The following is a 19,456-nucleotide window of genomic DNA, read 5'->3' as shown; positions in this document are numbered from 1 at the left end:
GTGGGGGAGGTTATCTACACACCATATGAGCAGAGGAGAGCTAGGGGAGTGGCAATACTATTTAGGAAAAATCTACAATACACCATTTGCAAAACACGAACAGATCAGGAAGGAAGGTACATTATGATACAGCTAGAAGTTGGTGGGCTGACTTTTACACTGGTCGGAATCTATGGACCACAGACCCAAAAACAACTATTCTTGAGGACATTGCACACAGAAATCATGAACTTTACCACTTCTCCTCTTATTATTGGAGGGGACTTTAATATTGCCCCACAGGTCCCTGCTGATAGATTTGCTAACCCTGACAAAAACACCCCCTCGTCCAAAAGAGTATTGAACTCCAAAAAGGAATCACTGATGATACGCACGCTAGCGAGGTCATTGAACTTGCAAGATGTGTGGAGGGCCAAATACCCGGAAAACAGGGAATACACATGCATGTCCATATCAAAAGATACCCTTTCAAGACTAGATTATTTCTTAATTTCCTCAAGCTTATGCCCGAGAGTGGTGGAAGCAGCCATAGACCCTATAACAATCTCGGACCACGCCCCTATAACAGTAAAAGTCCACGTAGAAAGCTCTGCCCGCAAAACCAACAAATGGGTCTTCCCATCTTATCTATATAGGGATCCAAACTTTTATAGACATATTCTGGGGGAATGGCACACCTATGTGAATCTTAATAGGGCTCATGTTGAAGACCCCCTCCTATTTTGGGAAGCGGCCAAGGCTGTATTGAGAGGGACTATCTCGGCCTACGCCACATCCATTAGAAGACAAAGCAAACAAAAAACAGAACAGCTTCTGACACGCCTATTAAATGCGAGAAACAAATACCTCAGAAACCCCAATACCGTAAACTTACATAAATACAAAGAGGCCAAAACACTTAGAGACAACTACATAATACAACAATCCAATAAGGCCCACGCCAAAACGCAAGCCAGATACTATAGATTTTGAAATAAAACTGGGAAGTTTTTAGCCAGAGTCACTAAACTAACTAAGAAACGGAGCTCAGTTTTAGCAATAAGACGGGGAGACGTGATACTTAACAAAGAGACTGACATCCAGGAGGCCTTCACTAGTTTCTATAAAGATCTTTATTCCGCGCAGCACATACATGACTCGGATAGGGACAGTTTTTGGACTCATATCCAGCTACCAAAGCTAGAACAGAACAAACTTGGTGAAATCAACTCCCCCATCACCCCAGAGGAAATAGTGGCCACAATCAAAGATTTAAAGCTAGAGAAATCCCCGGGCCCTGATGGACTACCGGCGGAGTTCGACAAAATTATGGGACCAGACATAGCAGAGGCTCTGGCGAAGTTGTTTAATGGATTGATGGAGGACACAGTGGTCCCCTCTGTTAGGTTTGCAGAAGCACACATTAGTATCATACCAAAAGAAGGACGTGACCCCCTTCTCACACAGTCTTACCGCCCTATCTCCCTGTTAAACCAGGACTACAAGATCTTGACAAAAGTCCTTGCCAATAGATTGGCAAGAGTCTTGCCATCGCTCATCCACAGCGACCAGACAGGCTTTGTCAAGGGGAGATCATCAGTCCTTAACATTAGGAGAGTCCAAACAGTCATTCAGTACTATTGGCAGATCTCACGGGATAAAGGGAAGAGAGAAAGCCACAAAGAAGCAGCCCTACTACTAATCGATGCTGAAAAAGCCTTCGATAAGGTTCTGTGGGATCATCTCTTTTATACTCTGGGGAAGATGGGAATAGAAGGTTCATTTGTAAAAGCAGTGTCCAATCTATATAGGATCCCCCAGGCATCGATTCTTGTAAACGGGATGGCCACATAGCCCTTTATGTTACACAGGGGTACGAGGCAGGGTTGCCCCCTGTCTCCCCTCCTCTTTGACATTGCGATTGAACCCCTAGCGTGGGCAATCAGGGAACAATTAGAGGGAATGCAGATAGGTGAGACGCGTTCACACATCTCGTTATTTGCAGACGATATGGTTTTATTTTTACAAAACCCACGCAGTAACATTCCCCGACTAATGAAGTTAGTGACAGACTTTGGTAAGATCTCAGGTTACACGATTAACACAGACAAAACTGAACTAGTTTGGTTGTTATCCAAAGGAGATAGACAAATTCCACAGTTTGATTTTTAAAGTAGTGGAAGGGAACTTTAAATATCTAGGTATAAATCTCAATACAGACCCACGAAAGTGGTATTCAATAAATTACGGCCCCTTACTAGGACAGTTGAAAAATCTGCTTAAAACATGGTCTCCGCTCCCCTTGTCTACCTCGGGCAGAGTGGGCCTCATAAAAATGGTCTACTTTCCAAAGTTACTTTATTTCTTTCAGACTTTACCCTTTCTGCTCAAAAAGACAGATTTACGAGAAGTGACTCAGACGGTCCTTCAGTTTGTCTGGAACAATAAAAAGCATAGGGTCAGCTACTCGAAACTCACAGCAACACGCGAAATGGGGGGACTAGCGCTGCCCAATTTTGAATTTTACAATTGGGCGGCCCAGTGCAAATTTGTCATAGATTGGATGACAGGGCAAGGTACATTCACAAACATTAAACTAGAAAACACACTGATAAAACCTTGGACATTAGAAATGATACCACATATGACACACTCGCAAGCGACTAAATACCTGATGGACATTGACTTACTGAACCACCCAGCGAGAGCCTGGAGACTGACCTGCAAACACCTGGGGGGGGGGGGGGGGGAAATAGAGTAATATCTTACTTACCATGGGGGGGGGACCCCGAATTCCCGGCGGGTCTAACATCAGAAGCCTTCAGCCACTGGAGAAGGCTTGGATTACGCACGGTGGGCCAGACCCTACAGATAGGGGGGGAACACATGCAATCATTTGAGGAACTGAAGCAGCTATTTCGGGCTTCCAAGAACACACCACTATGCTTATCTGCAGGCCAGGCACTACCACATAGCACTGCGTAGGGAGAACAAGGGAACAGATCAGTCGCAGATTGTGCACATTATACAACTAGCAGAACAGGGCAACACATCCATATCCCCACTCTACCGAACCTTGAACAAAGCAACAAGCACATTATGCTTGAATAGAATAGCTGAGATCTGGAGATCCTTGCTGGATGAGGAAGTTTCCGATAGGGAGATAGAAGAGAGCATACTTAGTCAAGCGAGCCACTCTTTCGTCGGAAGTGAGGGAGTCACACTTTAAACTCTTACATGATAGTTACATAACGCCCAAGAAATACCAGAAATGGAAAACAAACAGGGACAATAAATGCCCAAAGTGCGGGAATGAAGAGGCAGACATCAAACATATGACATGGAACTGCCCCAAGCTAGTTAAATTTTGGAAAATGACAACTTACTGGGCAAATAGGTGCATGAGCCTACATACTAGGGAACTTACATTTAGAAACATCATACTACTAGATCTTGGGGATATACCGAGAACTTCCAGATTAATCATGTCCAATATAGTGGTGGTAGCAAGGCACCTGATATTCCAAAACTGGTTGAAACATGACCCACCTACTGTGTCACAATTGAAGCAGACAATGTTAAATCAAATGTTTATTGAACAGGCAGATGGGCTGGGTGATATCGTAAAGAGAGTGAAGTCATTTATCACAAAATGGGAACCCTTCCTTCACACACTCCCAATTCCACTGTGTAAGATGGTTATAGCACCGTTCAAGAACACAGATTATATATTAGAGGCAAATCTCAGAGGAGAGTGGAAATGGGACTAAAAAGGAGGCTATGAATGTAGGGAGTAGAGGTGGAGCATCCAAACTGGGGTAAGTTGGCTACGTTACAGGAATTGTATTGTATTGTATTAATTGTATTGTACTATATGTTTGTTAAAAAGTGCCTTATGGGGGGATTGATTCAAGTTTCACAGGTCCAGTCAATACTCTTCAGTGGGGGTATATTTCTCATGGACAATCTCTGGACTTTTGATAAGTGATAGTAAAGGCTAGACCACTTTATGTTCTCGATTCTCACCCTTTTTTGAAACTCTGTAATGTCTATTGTTTACTGAATATGTGATGTATCATTCTCCTATATGTGGCACACAAAAATAAAGATATTTAAAAAAAAATAAAAATATAGTAATCATGTGACTAGCAAGCCAAAAGGACAGTTTAAGTTTACTTCAATCTTTTTAAGACCCAGGTTACTTCTCTTTATCCGTGCATTTTGTTTTATTTCCGTCATGTGCTCATGTACATACCCAGAGTGTCTTTATTGTAATTTTTTTCTGTAACAATAACATATCTCTCCTTTATTCCATTTATTCCATCTACAGCAATCACCAAGGTGCCACTCCTCTCGTCCTGGCAAGGCGCAGGGGAGTGAACAAAGAAGTGATCCGCATGCTAGAGTCTTTAGAGGAACAGGAAATGAAGGGCTTCAATAGGGGGACTCATTCCAAGCTGGAAACCATGCAAATGGCTGAAAGCGAAAGATATGTCCAATGCTCTGAGCTTCTAATGGAAAAGGGACACAACACTCTGTCTGAAGGCACCTCTGAGGAAGACTGGTATGTTCGGAGCAATTTCTCTTTGATTCTTTTTGATTCCTTCATGTGTCCTAATTAAAGGGACAGTTTACTCAAAAATGTTCTCCCCTTTAATTTGTTTCCAATAATCATCTTTACCTGCTGTGTATTAAATTGTTTACAAGTATTTTCATTACCCTTATATTGACATTTGAAATTGTTTAGCCTGTGGCATCCCCACCCATCCTGAAAGTTTTTGGCCTCAAGGCCAAGCTGTGTTAACACATTTACACTCCCAGTGGGTTATAGAAGAGATAATGTAATAAAATGTTAATTTTCCATTGTTCTCTCCCAAGTATTGGTGATTGGTTTATGGACATCTATAAGATAAAGAAGCAGGTATATGTACACAATGTGATAAAGTATTGAGATCTGATTATACCTACAAGCTCAACCCATTTTATTAGGTTGTGGCTTCAAAACACAAAAAAACAGCTAATTCATATACACAAATAAATAAGCCTTAAAAAAGCAAATCTCATACATTTTATACTCTGCAGCTGGTAAAAAAAAGTAATTGGAAACACTTTAAGTAAATAACAATTTTATAGTATACTGTCCCTTTAACTTTGTATTCTGCTGCTAATTAACTCCATTTCACAGTCAGAAGCTTATTTTTTCACTGTCTTTTTTTCCCCCCAGAATTGTTTATTTGGTGCATAGATTTTAAAAAGTTAAAATAAACTTACGTCTGCTCCCAACCCACGCCCTCATGTTAAGATATAAACATCTTTCCAGTAAGTTAAAGAAATATGAACCCAAAAATGTATTTTGTGATTCAGACAGAGCCATTAAAAAAAGTTTCCAATTTACTTCTATTAGCAAATTTGCTTCGTTCCCATGATATTCTATGTTGAAAAGAGACCTAGGTAGGCATCTCGGGCAGTACATGGCAGGAAATAGTGCTGCCATCTTGTGCTTTTGCAGATGGATAACATTCTTGCAAAACTGTTGCTATAAAGTGCTCCAGAAATGGGTCGGCTCCTAAGCATACGTCCCTGCTTTTCAACAAAAGATAAGAGAATTTTGGGTTTCATATCCCTTTAAACACATTTAGCTAGTCCAAATGAAACTAGTCTGTCAATATAAAGAAGATTATTCTCTTTGCTACGTGGTTTCTTTGAAACAATAACCAATGTCCATAAAGAATTTGGAACCAATATGTAATCAACATTTTTTTTTATTCCAAAAAATACTTTAAAGAGCAAGAAAGTTATATTTCACCTCCATTTTTCATCCTTTTTTTTTTTTAATATAACAGGTTTTGGTTTTATTTGTGCTGTAACACATACTATAATTTAAAGGGACATTCTTCTGTTAAAATAAAATGCTCTTATTTTGTTACAACATTTTATATTTAATTGCATTTACGTTTGTTAGTCTTTAACCCATGCAAAGGTTTTAAACAGTCAGAGTAGTGCAAAGGTGGAGGATAAGGACAGTGAGACAGCATACACCTGTATCTTCCATTCCCTGTCCACTTCTTCAACAGCTTGAATGCAGTGCACCCAGGTCAAAATTTGTTTAAAAAAACTGCTTACATGAATAAAGGCACCAGAATGTTGCTTGAACTAAATCCTGTCAAATAGATTGATTCTAATTCTAGACTTTTGCTATTTTTTTAGCTCTGCTAGCTAATAGAGCTGCAACAACTAATCGTCATAATCGATAATAATCGATTATGATAAAAGTTGTCAAAGAATCTCACAATCGATTAATCGATTAGTTGGTTTTTCAACCTTTATAAGTATATATTTGTTATTTTTAGAGCGGACTAGACATTTCCCCTAACCTTATAGCTGGTTATTTACCATTGCATATAGATATGCAAGATATTTTTATGTTAGAATGAAGTCAAGGGTTACTTTATTGAGAGTCCCCTTGCCAAGGTAGAAAACACTTAGCATTGGTGAAGAGCTAACAAAGATAAATATCCCACTTTGGTGAAATTGGCAAAACCCTACTTATACACCTCAACAGCCTTTTCTCTGCTACAGGAAATATAGCTGCAAACAGAGAACCAGTCTTAGCCAGAAGCATGTGGACATAGAGATTTTTGCATTTCAATGCAAAGTTTCTGAAAGAGTGAATAACAGAATGTTATTAACAGTGATAGCCTAACTCTTTCTAGTTCTACCTCTTTTCAAACAGTTTGTGGTTTTGTTTTGTTTAATTATAAAACACTGCTCTGCTGCTTAAAAATTGAAGAAACAGTTGTGTTAATGTAAAGTTTTAGTCTGAAGTTTATATTTGTAACACTCATTATGTGGATTTTATTTAAAACATAGAAAACTATTATTGAGTCTCTTTTTATCCGATTAGTCGATTATTCGAAAAAATAATCGGCCGATTAATCGATTATTAAAATAATACTTGCAGCCTTACTAGCTATGTTTTTCGTTGCCCACAGACTTCATACATTTAGGGCGAGATTACGAGTGGATCACTAATTAGCGCTCCTGCACGAGCATTAATTGCGCTAGAAGTATGAGTTTAAAGTAAACTTTTCGCACGTGTGCTAACCCGACTAGCGCAAAAAGCCAAACTAAGAATAACGCCTCTGCGTTCACATATTCCCCATAGAAGTCAATGGAGAAAAACCTGATAGCATATTCTCATTTTACATGTTTTAATCTACTTAACTGCAAAGGGCTCCAATGCACTTATATATATAGATATGTCTAAATATGTGTAAATATGTATTTATTTTACAGATTACATGGAAACCCAACACTCACCCAAAAAGGTACAAATGACAAAAAGTATAATTAATTAAATCTTTATTGTATCAAAATATGCATAGAAAAGTTCATAAACTGATAAAGATCGGGCGTCCCCAATTCTTCTAAAACCAATAATAAATAACAGGACCTCTCATATCTTTGACAATAAAGTATACACAGCCCAAGTGTAAAATATGACTATATACAGCGGTTGTAAATTGTAGACCACGATAAACCATATACCATACATAACATACAGCCTAGGCACCAAATGGGCTTCAAAAGTGAGCACCTAGCACTTAAGGGTAACAACCCGCCAGATCTAGAGACAGATTTATTACGTGCTAGTCCCCTTGTGACATGTATTAAATTAAGTATCAATATAAATAGTTATGGCAAACACACAAAACTCCAGCTTCAGGGGTCATATGGGCATGGCGGTACTCGCATATCATCCAGCAAGTAATTCAGGAACAGCCGTTCCACGTGGAAAAGCATATAGCATGCCGTATGAGCAAAGTCCTTTAACTAACTAGTGACTTGTAGTATACCGTACACCTTGCACACAACCTTTCTCCGGTCAATATAGCATTAGTGAGTGTCCTGTGTGTTAGTGATGCGCGTTTCGGGCTCTTCCCTTCTACGTGGCTCGTATTGAATCACAGCGTCATTACGTATTTATAAGGATTCATGCTGATGCTTCTATGCAGAATAGCCCCCTCCAGAAGCCATTGTATTTAAGAGATTCCAATCTCTTACTACAGTTTCAGCATTATCAATGTCATATGGATGGGATTTGTTCATGGAGGTAATTTTAACACTTTTGTAATGAAGATTGTTAACTTTAACAAGGAAAGCAGTGACCACTAGAGGGAGCCTCACGTTTACCATATGACATTGACGGATAGCAAGTAAAACAGCCCTGGATTTTGTATTCCTGTTCTTCACGGGGTGGTGAGATTGTCTCTGTTGTTAGGATGTGAGTGCAGGTTTTTCATCGCTTTTGGTTGCAGGGAAATATGCCATTTAATGTGATGTATCCTAGTTGGCTTTTGATTAACATTTTTTCTAGGTTTGGAAGTTGCCTGTATGAGAGAAGGTGTGGGTCTGGTAATATTTCTTTTAGCTGCATGTCCTTGTGGAGAGCTGGTTGCAAGTTTCTGGCAATTGTTCTTAAACTATCGAATTGTGGGTTGTAGGTTACGACAATAGGTACCATGTTATTCTTCAGAGTTGGACCATATTGCAAGAGTTTGTCCCTGGATATTTGGTGGCTCTGTGAACTTCTTTTTCTATTGTCCTTGGGTGGTAGCCTTGGTTCCTGAATATTTTTTTTAAGGGATTTTTAAATGTGAATACCTGTCAGTTTTTTGTTTGAGCAGATACGGTTGTACCTTAAAGGGACATTATACATTAGATTTTTATTTACATAAATGTTTTGCAGATGATCCATCTATATAGCCCATCTAGGTGCGTTTTTGTAAAAATGTATAGTTGCTTATTTTAAAATAACAGTGTGACTCCTAACCAAGCCCCAAAGTTTTAGATGCATACTGATGTATACATACTTCAGACTGCTTCTCTTTGTATAATGGGTCTTTTTATATGCAGGGGAGAGGGGAGGTTCTATCAGCCCATTTCAGTGGGTGTCCCATGCTTATCTCATTAACAGTGTTAAACTGGGAGCTTCTAAGTAAGTTTTTAAAAGGTTTTACACTGGATTTTGATATCAGTATCTGTGCATATTATTCTTTATAGTATCTATTAAATGCAGTTAAATGAAAATGGCTGTATACTGCCCCTTTAAGGCTTGGCTGTAAATGATTCAGTGTTTGGTGTGTTTTGGATTGAAGCTGTCATATTTAATATATGAGGGACAGTATGTGGGTTTGTGATAGATGGATGTATGGTATTGTTCTTAATGTGTATTTTGGTGATTTGAGAATAACAGTAATGAAAGGGAACTTCAAATCCCAAAGGGAAACAAGGATTTGGGAATACAAATTCATAAGCCTATTTGACTCTTTCAGTGCAGGATGAAACCTGACCCATGGCTTTATGAACCCTTATATTTCCTTAGGACATGGTAAATCTAATTTCTTGATATTAAAACACTCACTCAGAATTATTTAAATCAGATGTCTAGTATAATACCCCATACACAGCAGAAACAGACTCTTCACATATTAGTGACAGCATCATCCTGCACTCTATTTATCACTTAGTGATTCCTGAACATGATTACTTCGATATTCATAACAAACATCTTCACACATCTCTGAAAGAAACCTTTCCCTAAGGCCCATACACATATCAAATGTTCATGCTTTACATTTTTCATTTTGTAATGCATATACTTTACCCTGTATACTGTATATAAATATGACCTAGCTTTATTTATACATCAGAATGCCTGACGAAGGGACCTCAGTGTCCTAATAGCTGGCAATTGTATCCACGGTTAGCTATTAATATACAGTGTATCTCTCGCTCACTCTTATGTGAAAAAATATAAACAGATTAAAATGCATTTATTTTTTTCACTGTAGCTTTATTCAATTTCCACATTTAACACAAAACCATTAGTAAATAGACTCAACACCTATTATTGCTTTGAAAATACTATACATACACATTTTCCTATCAAAAGAAATGTTTATTGTTTTAGTGATTTCTCTCTTACACCCACGTGTGGGTTTTTCTTTTTTTTAGTAAATTCACTTTAAAGGTCTCTGGAAAACAAACTTCTATATTCATATTGAAAGTATGTTGTGTTTTTATGCAGATGCAGTAATATATGTAAGATTGTTTTGTGTGGGTGTACAATTGAGTATTGTCTTTGCGCTGTGCAGACACACTTTTTTTCCTTTAACAAATCGAAAATAAATCCTGCTTGGCATTCAAAGTGAAAGTGACCTTTGTTTTGTGGTTACACATTACCTTGATAGTAGTTATGAACTGTTTCAATGCTAAATCCCAAAACAATTTTCTCAGATTAGTTAGTATTTCCGTGGAAGTGAAATGGTCCAGTAGCTTCATATGAAATTAATGCAAAATCGGTTTAGTTTTTTTGCTGAGGAATTTAAGGACCATTAAATACAGTAGAATTGTATAATATAAATTTAATACAATAGCACTTAGGGGTCGATGTATCAAAGGCTTTCCCAGCCTTTGAGCCCCTACGGCTGCAGGTTCACACACGAGAACCTGCACACCGTATTTAACAAGCAGCAGTCATCAGACCGCTGCTTTGCTAACCTCTTCGCCACCTCTTGTTTGGCGAAATTCAATCTCCCCTGTCTCTATAGAGCAGTGTTTCCCAACCGCGGTCCTCAAGTACAGGCCTGGTTTTCATTAAAGCTAAACCAGTGCACAGGTGAATTAATCAGCTGATCAGTAACCAACCTGCTCTCATCCATCAGCTGATTATTTCACCTGTGCTCTAGTTCAGCTATAATGGACTGCTGGGGCTACTTAAGGACCGCGGTTGGGAAACACTGCTATAGATGATAGTTGTTCCTTTAAGGATCCAATGGATAAGAAGCTAGAGGCTTACTTAAAGATCATGTACATCCATCAAGGATTACAGTGGCAACCTGTGGCAAGTATTGCTATTGTTGCAGGTGCAGCATCTTATTGGTGCAGTACCTTGTCTGATCTGATGTCAGAAGAAATTACAATAGAGGAGATCCAAGATAGGATCAAGGCTCTTAAACTGGACAATACCTCTACCTGCAATGCTAACATGCAGGTAATTAGACTGGGAGCTAAGATGTCTAGCTTCACTGTTCTAGCTCGCAGAGCCCTGTAGTTAAAATACTGGTTGGCTAATGTAACTTCAAAAGCCAAGCTTTTATTTTTACCTTTTAAGGGTTAGATTTTATTTGTGCCTGTTTTGGCTGAAGTTATTTCTGAAATAGGGAGGAAAGGGCTCTTTCCTTCCTCAGGACAAAAAGAATAGACCTAAGGGTCGCCAGAATTCTAATTATCAATCCCTTCGTAATTTAAGGGACCAAAGTCTTTCTCCTCTTTTTCCAAACCAGAGCAAGCCAAGACCTCTTAGAGGTCCAGTCACTCTTGGTATAAGGGAAAGCAAAACAAGAAGCCTTCCTCTGATTCTTAATCGACATGAAGGATACGCCCCCGATCCGATTTTAGATCAAGTGGGGGGCAGGCTTTCTCTTTTTCGGCATGCCTGGATACGCAATATCCCAGATCCGTTGGCTGTGGACTTAGTATCCCAGGGTTACAAAATAGGATTCAAGTCTTGCCCTTCAAGGGGCAGATTTCTCCTTTCAAGACTATCCACAAACCAGGTAAAGAGGGAGGCCTTCTTACCCTGCATAAAGGACCTATCCTCCCTGGAAGTAATTGTTCAAGTTCCTCCAGAGGAACAGGGTCAAGGATTCTATTCAAATATCTTTGTGGTTCCCAAAAAGGAGGGAACTTTCCATCCCATCCTAGACCTAAAGTGCCTCAACAAATTCCTCAGGGTTCTGTCCTTCAAGATGGAAACTATTTGTTCCATTCTTCCTTTGGTTCAGGAAGGTCAGTTCATGACGACCATAGACCTGAAGGACGCGTACCTTCATGTTCCCATTCTCAGGGATCATCACCAGTTTCTAAGGTTTACCTCCCTGGACAAGCATTTCCAGTTTGCTGGACTTCCGTTTGGGCTGGTCACGGCTCCCAGAATATTCACTAGGGTTCTGGAGGCTCTATTGGCAGTGGTCAGATCCCAGGGAATTGCAGTGGCGTCTTATCTAGAATACATCTTGGTTCAGGTGTCCTATTTTCATCTAGCAAAATCTCACACAGAGATGTTGTCTTTTTTCTACGTTCCCATGTGTGGAAAGTGAATACGAAAAGAGTTCTCTTGTTCCAGCTACAAGAGTGTGTTTCCTAGGGACAATCATAGGTTCCCTGTCCGTGAAGATTTTCCTGACGGACATCAGAAAATCCATACTTCTTGCCTTTCTCTCCAGTCTGCTATTCGTCCATCTGTGGCTCAATGCATGGAGGTGATTGGTCTGATGGTTGCTTCCATGGACATCATTCCTTTTGCTCAGTTCCATCTGCGACCTCTGCAGCTTTGCATGCTTAGTCAAGGGAACGGAGACCATTTAGATTTATTGCAGAGGATAAATCTGGATTCCCTAACAAGAGACTCTCGTGGTGAATTTCACAGAAACATCTGTCTCTGGCTACTTGCTTCCTGAGACCTTCCTGGGTGTTTGTGACTGCGGACACCAGCCTGGGGCTCTCTAGCTCTCAGGGCCTCTGGACTCGGTAAGAGTCTTCTCTTCCCATAATTATCTTGGTGTTGAGAGCAATCTTAAATGCCTTGACAGCTTGACCTGAATTGTTTTTAGTCCGGTTTTTCAGATTCCAGTCTGACAACATCACCTCAGTGGCTTACATCAACCACCAGGGGGGAACTCAGAGTTCCTTGGCCATGAAGGAGGTGACTCGCATTCTGAAGTGGACGGAAGCTCACGATTGTCTCCTATCAGCCATCCACATTCCAGGAGTGGACAACTGGGAGGCGGATTTCATCCAGGGGAGTGGGCTCTCCATCCGGAAGTGTTCTCTCAGATAACCCTCAGGTGTGTTGAGTTGGATCTGATGGCGTCTCATCTACACGACAAGGTTACAAAGTACAGTTCAAGGTCAAGAGATCCTCAGGCCGCTCTGATAGATGCTCTAGCGGTTCCTTGGATCTTCTCTCTGGCATTTGTTTGCTCTCCTTCCATTAGTCATTGCTCATATCAATCAGAAGGGGGCATTGGTAATTCTAATAGCTTCGGCATGGCCTCACAGGATCTGGTTCGCAGATCTGGTAAGGATGTCATCTCTTTCTCCTTGAAGATTTTCTCTGAGAAAGGACCTTCTAATTCAGGGTCCATTCTTCCATCCAAACCTGATTCTCTGAAGCTGACTGCTTGGAGATTGAATGCCTAGTTCTGTCTAGGCGTAGCTTTTCTGAAGCGGTCATTGATACTATGCTTCAGGCTCGTAAACCTGTTTCTCGCAAGATTTACCATACCATGGCGTAAATATCTTTATTGGTGCAAATCTAGGGTTTCTCCTGGAGCCGGGTGAGAATTCCCGGTATTTTAACCTTTCTTCAGGATGGCCTGGAGAAAGGTTTATCAGTCAGTACTCTGAAGGGTCAGATTTCTGCACTGTCTATTCTTTTGCATTAACGTCTGGCAGATTTGCCAGATGTTCAAGCCTTTGTTTAGGCCCTGGTCAGAATCAGGCCTGTGTTTAAACCTGTTGCTCTTCCTTGGAGTCTTAATCTTGTTCTTAAAGTTTTGTAGCAGGCTCTATTTGAGCCAGTGCATGTTGTTGATATATATCTTGGAAGGTTTTGTTTCTTCTTGTTATCTCTTCCGCTCGCATAGTGTATTATTTTTCATGCAGATAAGGTGGTCCTTCGTACTAAATTGGGTTTTCTCCCTAAAGTTGTGTCGGATCCAATCATTAATCAGGAAATTGTTGTTCCATCTGCCCTATTTGTGGTTTTCTCCGGTTAGCGTAAGGGTCAGAAGGCTACTTCTACTACCCTTTCCTTCTGGTTAAGAAGTAAGATTCTTTTTGTTTATGAGACATCTGGACAGCAGCCTCCTGAGAGAATTCCGGCTCATTCCACTAGGGCTGTCTCCTCTTCTTGGGTTTTCAAAAATGAAGCTTCTGTGGAACGGATTTGCAAGGATGCAACATGGTCCTCTTTGCATACTTTTTCCAAATTCTAAAAATTTGGTACTTGTGCCTCGTTTAAGAGAATGGTTCTTCAAGCGTTGGTGCTTTCTGTTTAGGTCTGCCTTGTTCTCCCTCCCTTTTCATTCGGTGTCCTCTAGCTTGGGTATTGGTTCCCACTAGTAATTGGAATGATGTTGTGGACTCTCCATGCCATAGGAAAGAAAACAAAATATATGCTTACCTGATAAATTTCTTTCCGGGCATGGAGAGTCCACGACCTTGCCCTCTTTTTGAATTATAATTCGGCAGTCTTTTTGTGTAAATCTCAGGCACCACTATACCCTTGTGTTTATTCATTTTCCATTTTCCTTCGGCAGAATGACTGGGGGATTATGGGTAAGGGAAGTTACACTTAACAGCTTTGCTGAGGTGCTCTTTGCCTCCTCCGGCTGGCCAGGAGTTAAATATCCCACTAGTAATTGGAATGACGTTGTGGACTCTCCATGACCGGAAAGAAAGAAATTTATCAGGTAAGCATAAATTTAGTTTTTTTTTTCCTTTCATATGCACGATACAGGCCAATGCACCTTTTCATCCTTACAGGTCATTGAGTAAATAACTTGCTTGTTTCAAGATAACTACAAGTTTTATGGCCCCCAAGCAGTTAACAATGTTTGTGTATTTCCTGTTAAATGTCAGTTTGAGCTGTAATACTGTGCCAGCTGCTGCTTTATACTATTAGGCTCCATTAAACAGTCTGAAATGACTGCACTTTGTAAATGAGCATAAAAAAAACATTTCACATATGGGGGTTGGCAGACAGTACGATTTTGTGAAAGGTCATATAATGTTATTGGGCCTATTGGTAGCTACTCTCTTAATATGCTGTAAAATACAGATCATTAATTTTATCTGTTCATTTATAACTGTTCTTAACTTACCTCAGAAGAGGAACTTAGAAGAGAAAAAGTTATGACATGACAGCACTCGTTACTTTATAGAAACCAAAACTTTACACTTCTTTCTTCAATATTTAAACGGCTAAAGTCCTAAAATACATCTGCATATTATTCTCAGGCTTATCTTTGACTTGAATACATCATTATGTCTAACATTTATTTAGTGTTTAGTGCTTAATATCACTTTAAATATGGTATATGGACTACAGTATCTTGAGGAGAGTAGAAAAAGCACAATTTTCAGAAGTAAATTACAGAAAAACCTTTACTGTGCACATAGCAAATGTACATAGGCCCAGAGTGCATTCAAACAGCACTCCTGCTCAGATTACCCATTGCATTAATGCTGAAGAATACATTCTCTCATCAGCTCTCTAAGTAGGCACTGTGTTTTTGTGAAAGTACATAAGGGTATGTATATATGCTCCTTGCATAATGAAAGCTGTCAATGAAACAGTCATAACTTTTACTAGTAGCATTTTTCCTCCTAATATATATGTATTGCAACATGCTTTTAATCAACATTGAAATTCATCACCTGGCCACCAGGAGGAGGCAAATATACCCTACACCAAGAGTTTTCTAATCCCTCCCACTTCCCTATACCTCCCAGTCTTTTCTTTGCCTTTCCAGGAGCAGGTGAAGATAGAGGTGTTCATAGTTTTATTTTAATAGAAAATGGATCTTTGATCTTGTATTCCCCTCATCAGGTGAAACTTTAAAGAGAGGAGCATAGGAGAGTACTTGGCTGTGCAATGTAATTCTCCTGTGGGAGTTGTGGTCAAAAGCCTGCCACAGGTGTCACTGGAACTGGTCCTTCAGCCTCCTCCTGTTTTGGCCATGTAGATTTATTCCCTCAGTGTATCCTTCTGTTTAGTACTGTACTGGAAGGGCTCTCCACTGTATACAAGTGTAGCAGCTGGCTAAGCACAGTGGAGTGGCTGACTTTCTGGGTAATTACCTTTCTTTCATGTAATTGGCAAGAGTCCATGAGCTAGTGACGTATGGGATATAGAATCCTACCAGGAGGGGCAAAGTTTCCCAAACCTAAAAATGCCTATAAATACACCCCTCACCACACCCACAATTCAGTTTTTACAAACTTTTCCTCCTATGGAGGTGGTGAAGTAAGTTTTTGCTTGATTTCTATGATTTCTTCTATAAGTGCTTTTAAGAGTTTTGAAGCCCAATTCCTCTTGGAGTACAGTGTTTGTCAGAGGGATGTGAAGGGAGTATCGCCTATTGATTTATGGTTTTCCTCACGGGAAATCTTTTCAAAGGTTCTCTGTTATCGGTCGTAAGGATTCATCTCCTACCTCCTTTTTCAGATCGACGATATACTCTTATATACCATTACCCCTACTGATACTGTTTCAGTACTGGTTTGGCTATCTGCTATATGTGGATGGATGTCTTTCGGTATGTTTTTTTTCTTATTTGACACTCTCAGCTATGGTTTGGCACTTTATGTATTAATGTAAAGTTTTAAATATATGTATTCTACTTATATTTGCCATGAGTCAGGTCTATGTATATTTCCTTTTGCAGACTGTCCGTTTCAGTTTGGGAAGCATGTTTAGGAAGTTATTTGTCTACCTGGGGTATAGTCCTTTTTTCAAATTGACTGTTTTTTCTTTTAATTTTGCGTGCAAAATGCTGTTATTTATTGCGTTATTCTTGGCGCGAGAATTTTTTTGCCGTGAAGGTACGTCTTTGATAACGCAAGTTCGTCATTTCTAGCGTCTTAGTTGACGCCAGGTTTCCTTGCACGAGGTTGCGTCTGTTATGATGCGAGTTGCGTCATTTCTGGATGTTGGCGCCAAAAAAAAATTCAACTTCATTTTGCGTCGTGCATCATACTTGGCGCCAAAAATTTCGTTTATTTTTCACCCCACTTCCTATATGCCTCTTGCCTTCTATATGCTCAGAGGGCTATGCTGTTTGCATTTTTTCCCATTCCTGAAACTGCCATATAAGGAAATTGTAATTTTGCTTTAATGTTTTTTCTTTTACATTTTGCAAGATGTCTCAATCTGATCCTGTCTCAGAAGCAACTGTTGGAACCCTGCTGCCTGATCACAGTTCTACCAAAGCTAAGTGTATCTGTTGTAAGTTAGCCGAGATTATATTTCTAGCTGTAGTATGTAACAGTTGTCATGACAAGCTTTTGCATGCAGAAAACGTTTCCATCAGTACTAGTATAGTTTCTGTTGTTCCTTCAACATCTAATGTACATGATATCCCTGTTGATATGAAAAATTATATTGCTGATGCGATACAGAAGGTTTTGTCTGCTATTCCGCCTTCTAATAAACGTAAAAGGTCTTTTAAAACTTCTCATAAAATTGATGAAATTTCTAATGACCGACAACATACTGAAATATCCTCCTCTGATGAGGATCTCTCTTATTCAGAAGATCCTACCTCAGACATTGACAAATCTACTTATCTTTTCAAGATTGAGTATATTCTTTCCTTGTTAAAAAAAGTGTTGGTTACTTTGGATATTAAGGAGTCTAGTCCTCGTGATATCAAAACTAGTAAACATTTAAATACAGTTTATAAACCTTCTGTGGTTACTCCTGAGATTTTTCCAGTTCCTGATGCTATTTCTGACATGATTGCTAAGGAGTGAATTAAGCCTGGTAGTTCTTTCATTCCTTCTTCTAGGTTTAAAAGGTTGTACCCTTTGCCAGTGGCTAGATTAGAGTTTTGGGAAAAAGGGGCTATTTCTACTCTTGCCAAACGTACTACTATTCCTATGGAAGATGGTACTTCTTTTAAAGATCCTTTAGATAGGAAACTTGAATCTTATCTAAGGAAATCTTATTTATTTTCTGGCTATCTTCTCAAGCCTGCCATTGCTATGGCTGATGTTGCGGCTGCATCAACCTTTTGGTTGGATAGCTTCGCGCAACAGGAAACAGATCCTGATTTGTCTAGCATTGTTTGTTTGCTTCAACATGCTAATCATTTTATCTGTGATGCTATTTTGATATCATCAAAATTGATGTTAAATCTATGTCTTTAGCTATTTTAGCTAGAAGAGCTTTATGGCTCAAATCTTGGAATGCTGACATGGTATCTAAGTCTAGATTACTATCTCTTTCTTTCCAAGGTAACAATTTATTTGGTTCTCAGTTGGATTCAATTATTTCAACTATCACTGGGGGGAAGGGAGTTTTTTTGCCTCGGGATAAAAGATCTAAGGGTAAATCTAAAGCTTCTAATCATTTTCGTTCTTTTCGACAGAACAAGAAACAGAAAACCAATCCTTCCCCTAAAGACTCCGGTTCCAATTGGAAACCTTCTTCAAGTTGGAATAAATGCAAACCTTTTAAGAAACCAAAGCCAGCCCCCAAGTCTGCATGAAGGTGCGGCCCTCGATCCAGTTCAGCTGGTGGGGGGCAGATTGAAATTATTCAAAGATATTTGGGCAGATTCTGTTCAAAATCAGTGGATTAAGAATATTGTCTCTCAAGGGTATCGAATAGGTTTCAGAGAAATACCTCCTGTGAGAAGATTCTTTCTCACGTTCCAGCAAATCCGGTGAAGGTCAGGCTTTTCTGAAGTGTGTTTCAGATCTAGAGCTTTCAGGGTTAATAATACCAGTTCCATTTCAGGAACAGTGTCTGGGGTTTTATTCAAATCTATTCATTGTCCCAAAGAAAGAAAATTCATTCAGGCCAGTTCTGGATCTGAAGTTTTTGAATCGTTTTGTAAGAGTCCCAACTTTCAAGATGGTGACTATTTTGCCTTTTGTTCAGCAAGGTCATTATATGTCCACGAAAGACTTACAGGATGCATATCTTCACATTCCGATTCATCGAGACCACTATCGGTTTCTGAGATTCTCTTTTCTAGACAAGCATTACCAATTTGTCGCTCTTCCATTTGGCCTAGCAACAGCTCCAAGGATCTTTTCAAAGATTCTCGGTGCCCTTCTATCTGTAATGAGAGAAAGGGGTATTGCAGTGTTTCCTTATTTGGACGATATCTTGGTACCAGCTCAGTCTTTACATTTACCCAAATCTCACACGAATCAACTAGATTTGTTTCTTCAAAGACATGGTTAGAGGATCAATTTACCAAATAGTTTCTTGATTCCTCAGACAAGGGTCACCTTTTTAGGTTTCCAGATAGATTCAGTGTCCATGACTGTCCTTAACAGACAAGAGACAAATGAAATTGTTTTCAGCTTGTCGAAACCTTCAGTCTCAATCATTCCCTTCAGTGGCTATGTGCATGGAAGTTTTAGGTCTCATGACTGCAGCATCGGACGCGATCCCCTTTGCTCGTTTTCACATGACAGCTACAGCTTTGTATGCTGAATCAATGGTGCAGGGATTATACTCAGATATCACAATTGATATACTTAAATCCCAACATTCAACTCTCTCTGACTTGGTGGTTAGACCATCATCGTTTAATTCAGGGGGCCTCTTTTGTTCGTCCTACCTGGACTTTGATCACAACAGATGCAAGTCTTTCAGGTTGGGGAGCTGTCT

The 19,456-nt window shown here is 39.6% G+C and overlaps 1 protein-coding gene across 3 annotated transcripts in view; it reads left to right on the top strand.

The window, feature by feature from the left end:
- ANKRD46 (ankyrin repeat domain 46) overlaps positions 1 to 19,456 on the top strand; it is a 92,752-nt gene that overhangs the window by 36,154 nt on the left and 37,142 nt on the right. For 2 of the 3 annotated variants that reach the window (XM_053715248.1, XM_053715247.1), the window contains one exon: positions 4,310 to 4,543. In XM_053715248.1, coding sequence (XP_053571223.1) covers positions 4,310 to 4,543 — 234 coding nt within the window. Of the gene's footprint in view, positions 1 to 4,309; positions 4,544 to 7,275; positions 7,308 to 19,456 lie in introns of those variants that run through there. The other variant, XM_053715249.1, reaches the window with a different exon arrangement.

Source organism: Bombina bombina, chromosome 5 (genome assembly GCF_027579735.1).
Source record: "Bombina bombina isolate aBomBom1 chromosome 5, aBomBom1.pri, whole genome shotgun sequence".
In the NCBI taxonomy this organism is placed as follows: Eukaryota; Metazoa; Chordata; class Amphibia; order Anura; family Bombinatoridae; genus Bombina; species Bombina bombina.
The sequence above is the reverse complement of the archived record's forward strand: the minus strand, read 5'-3'. Positions and strand labels throughout refer to the sequence as shown.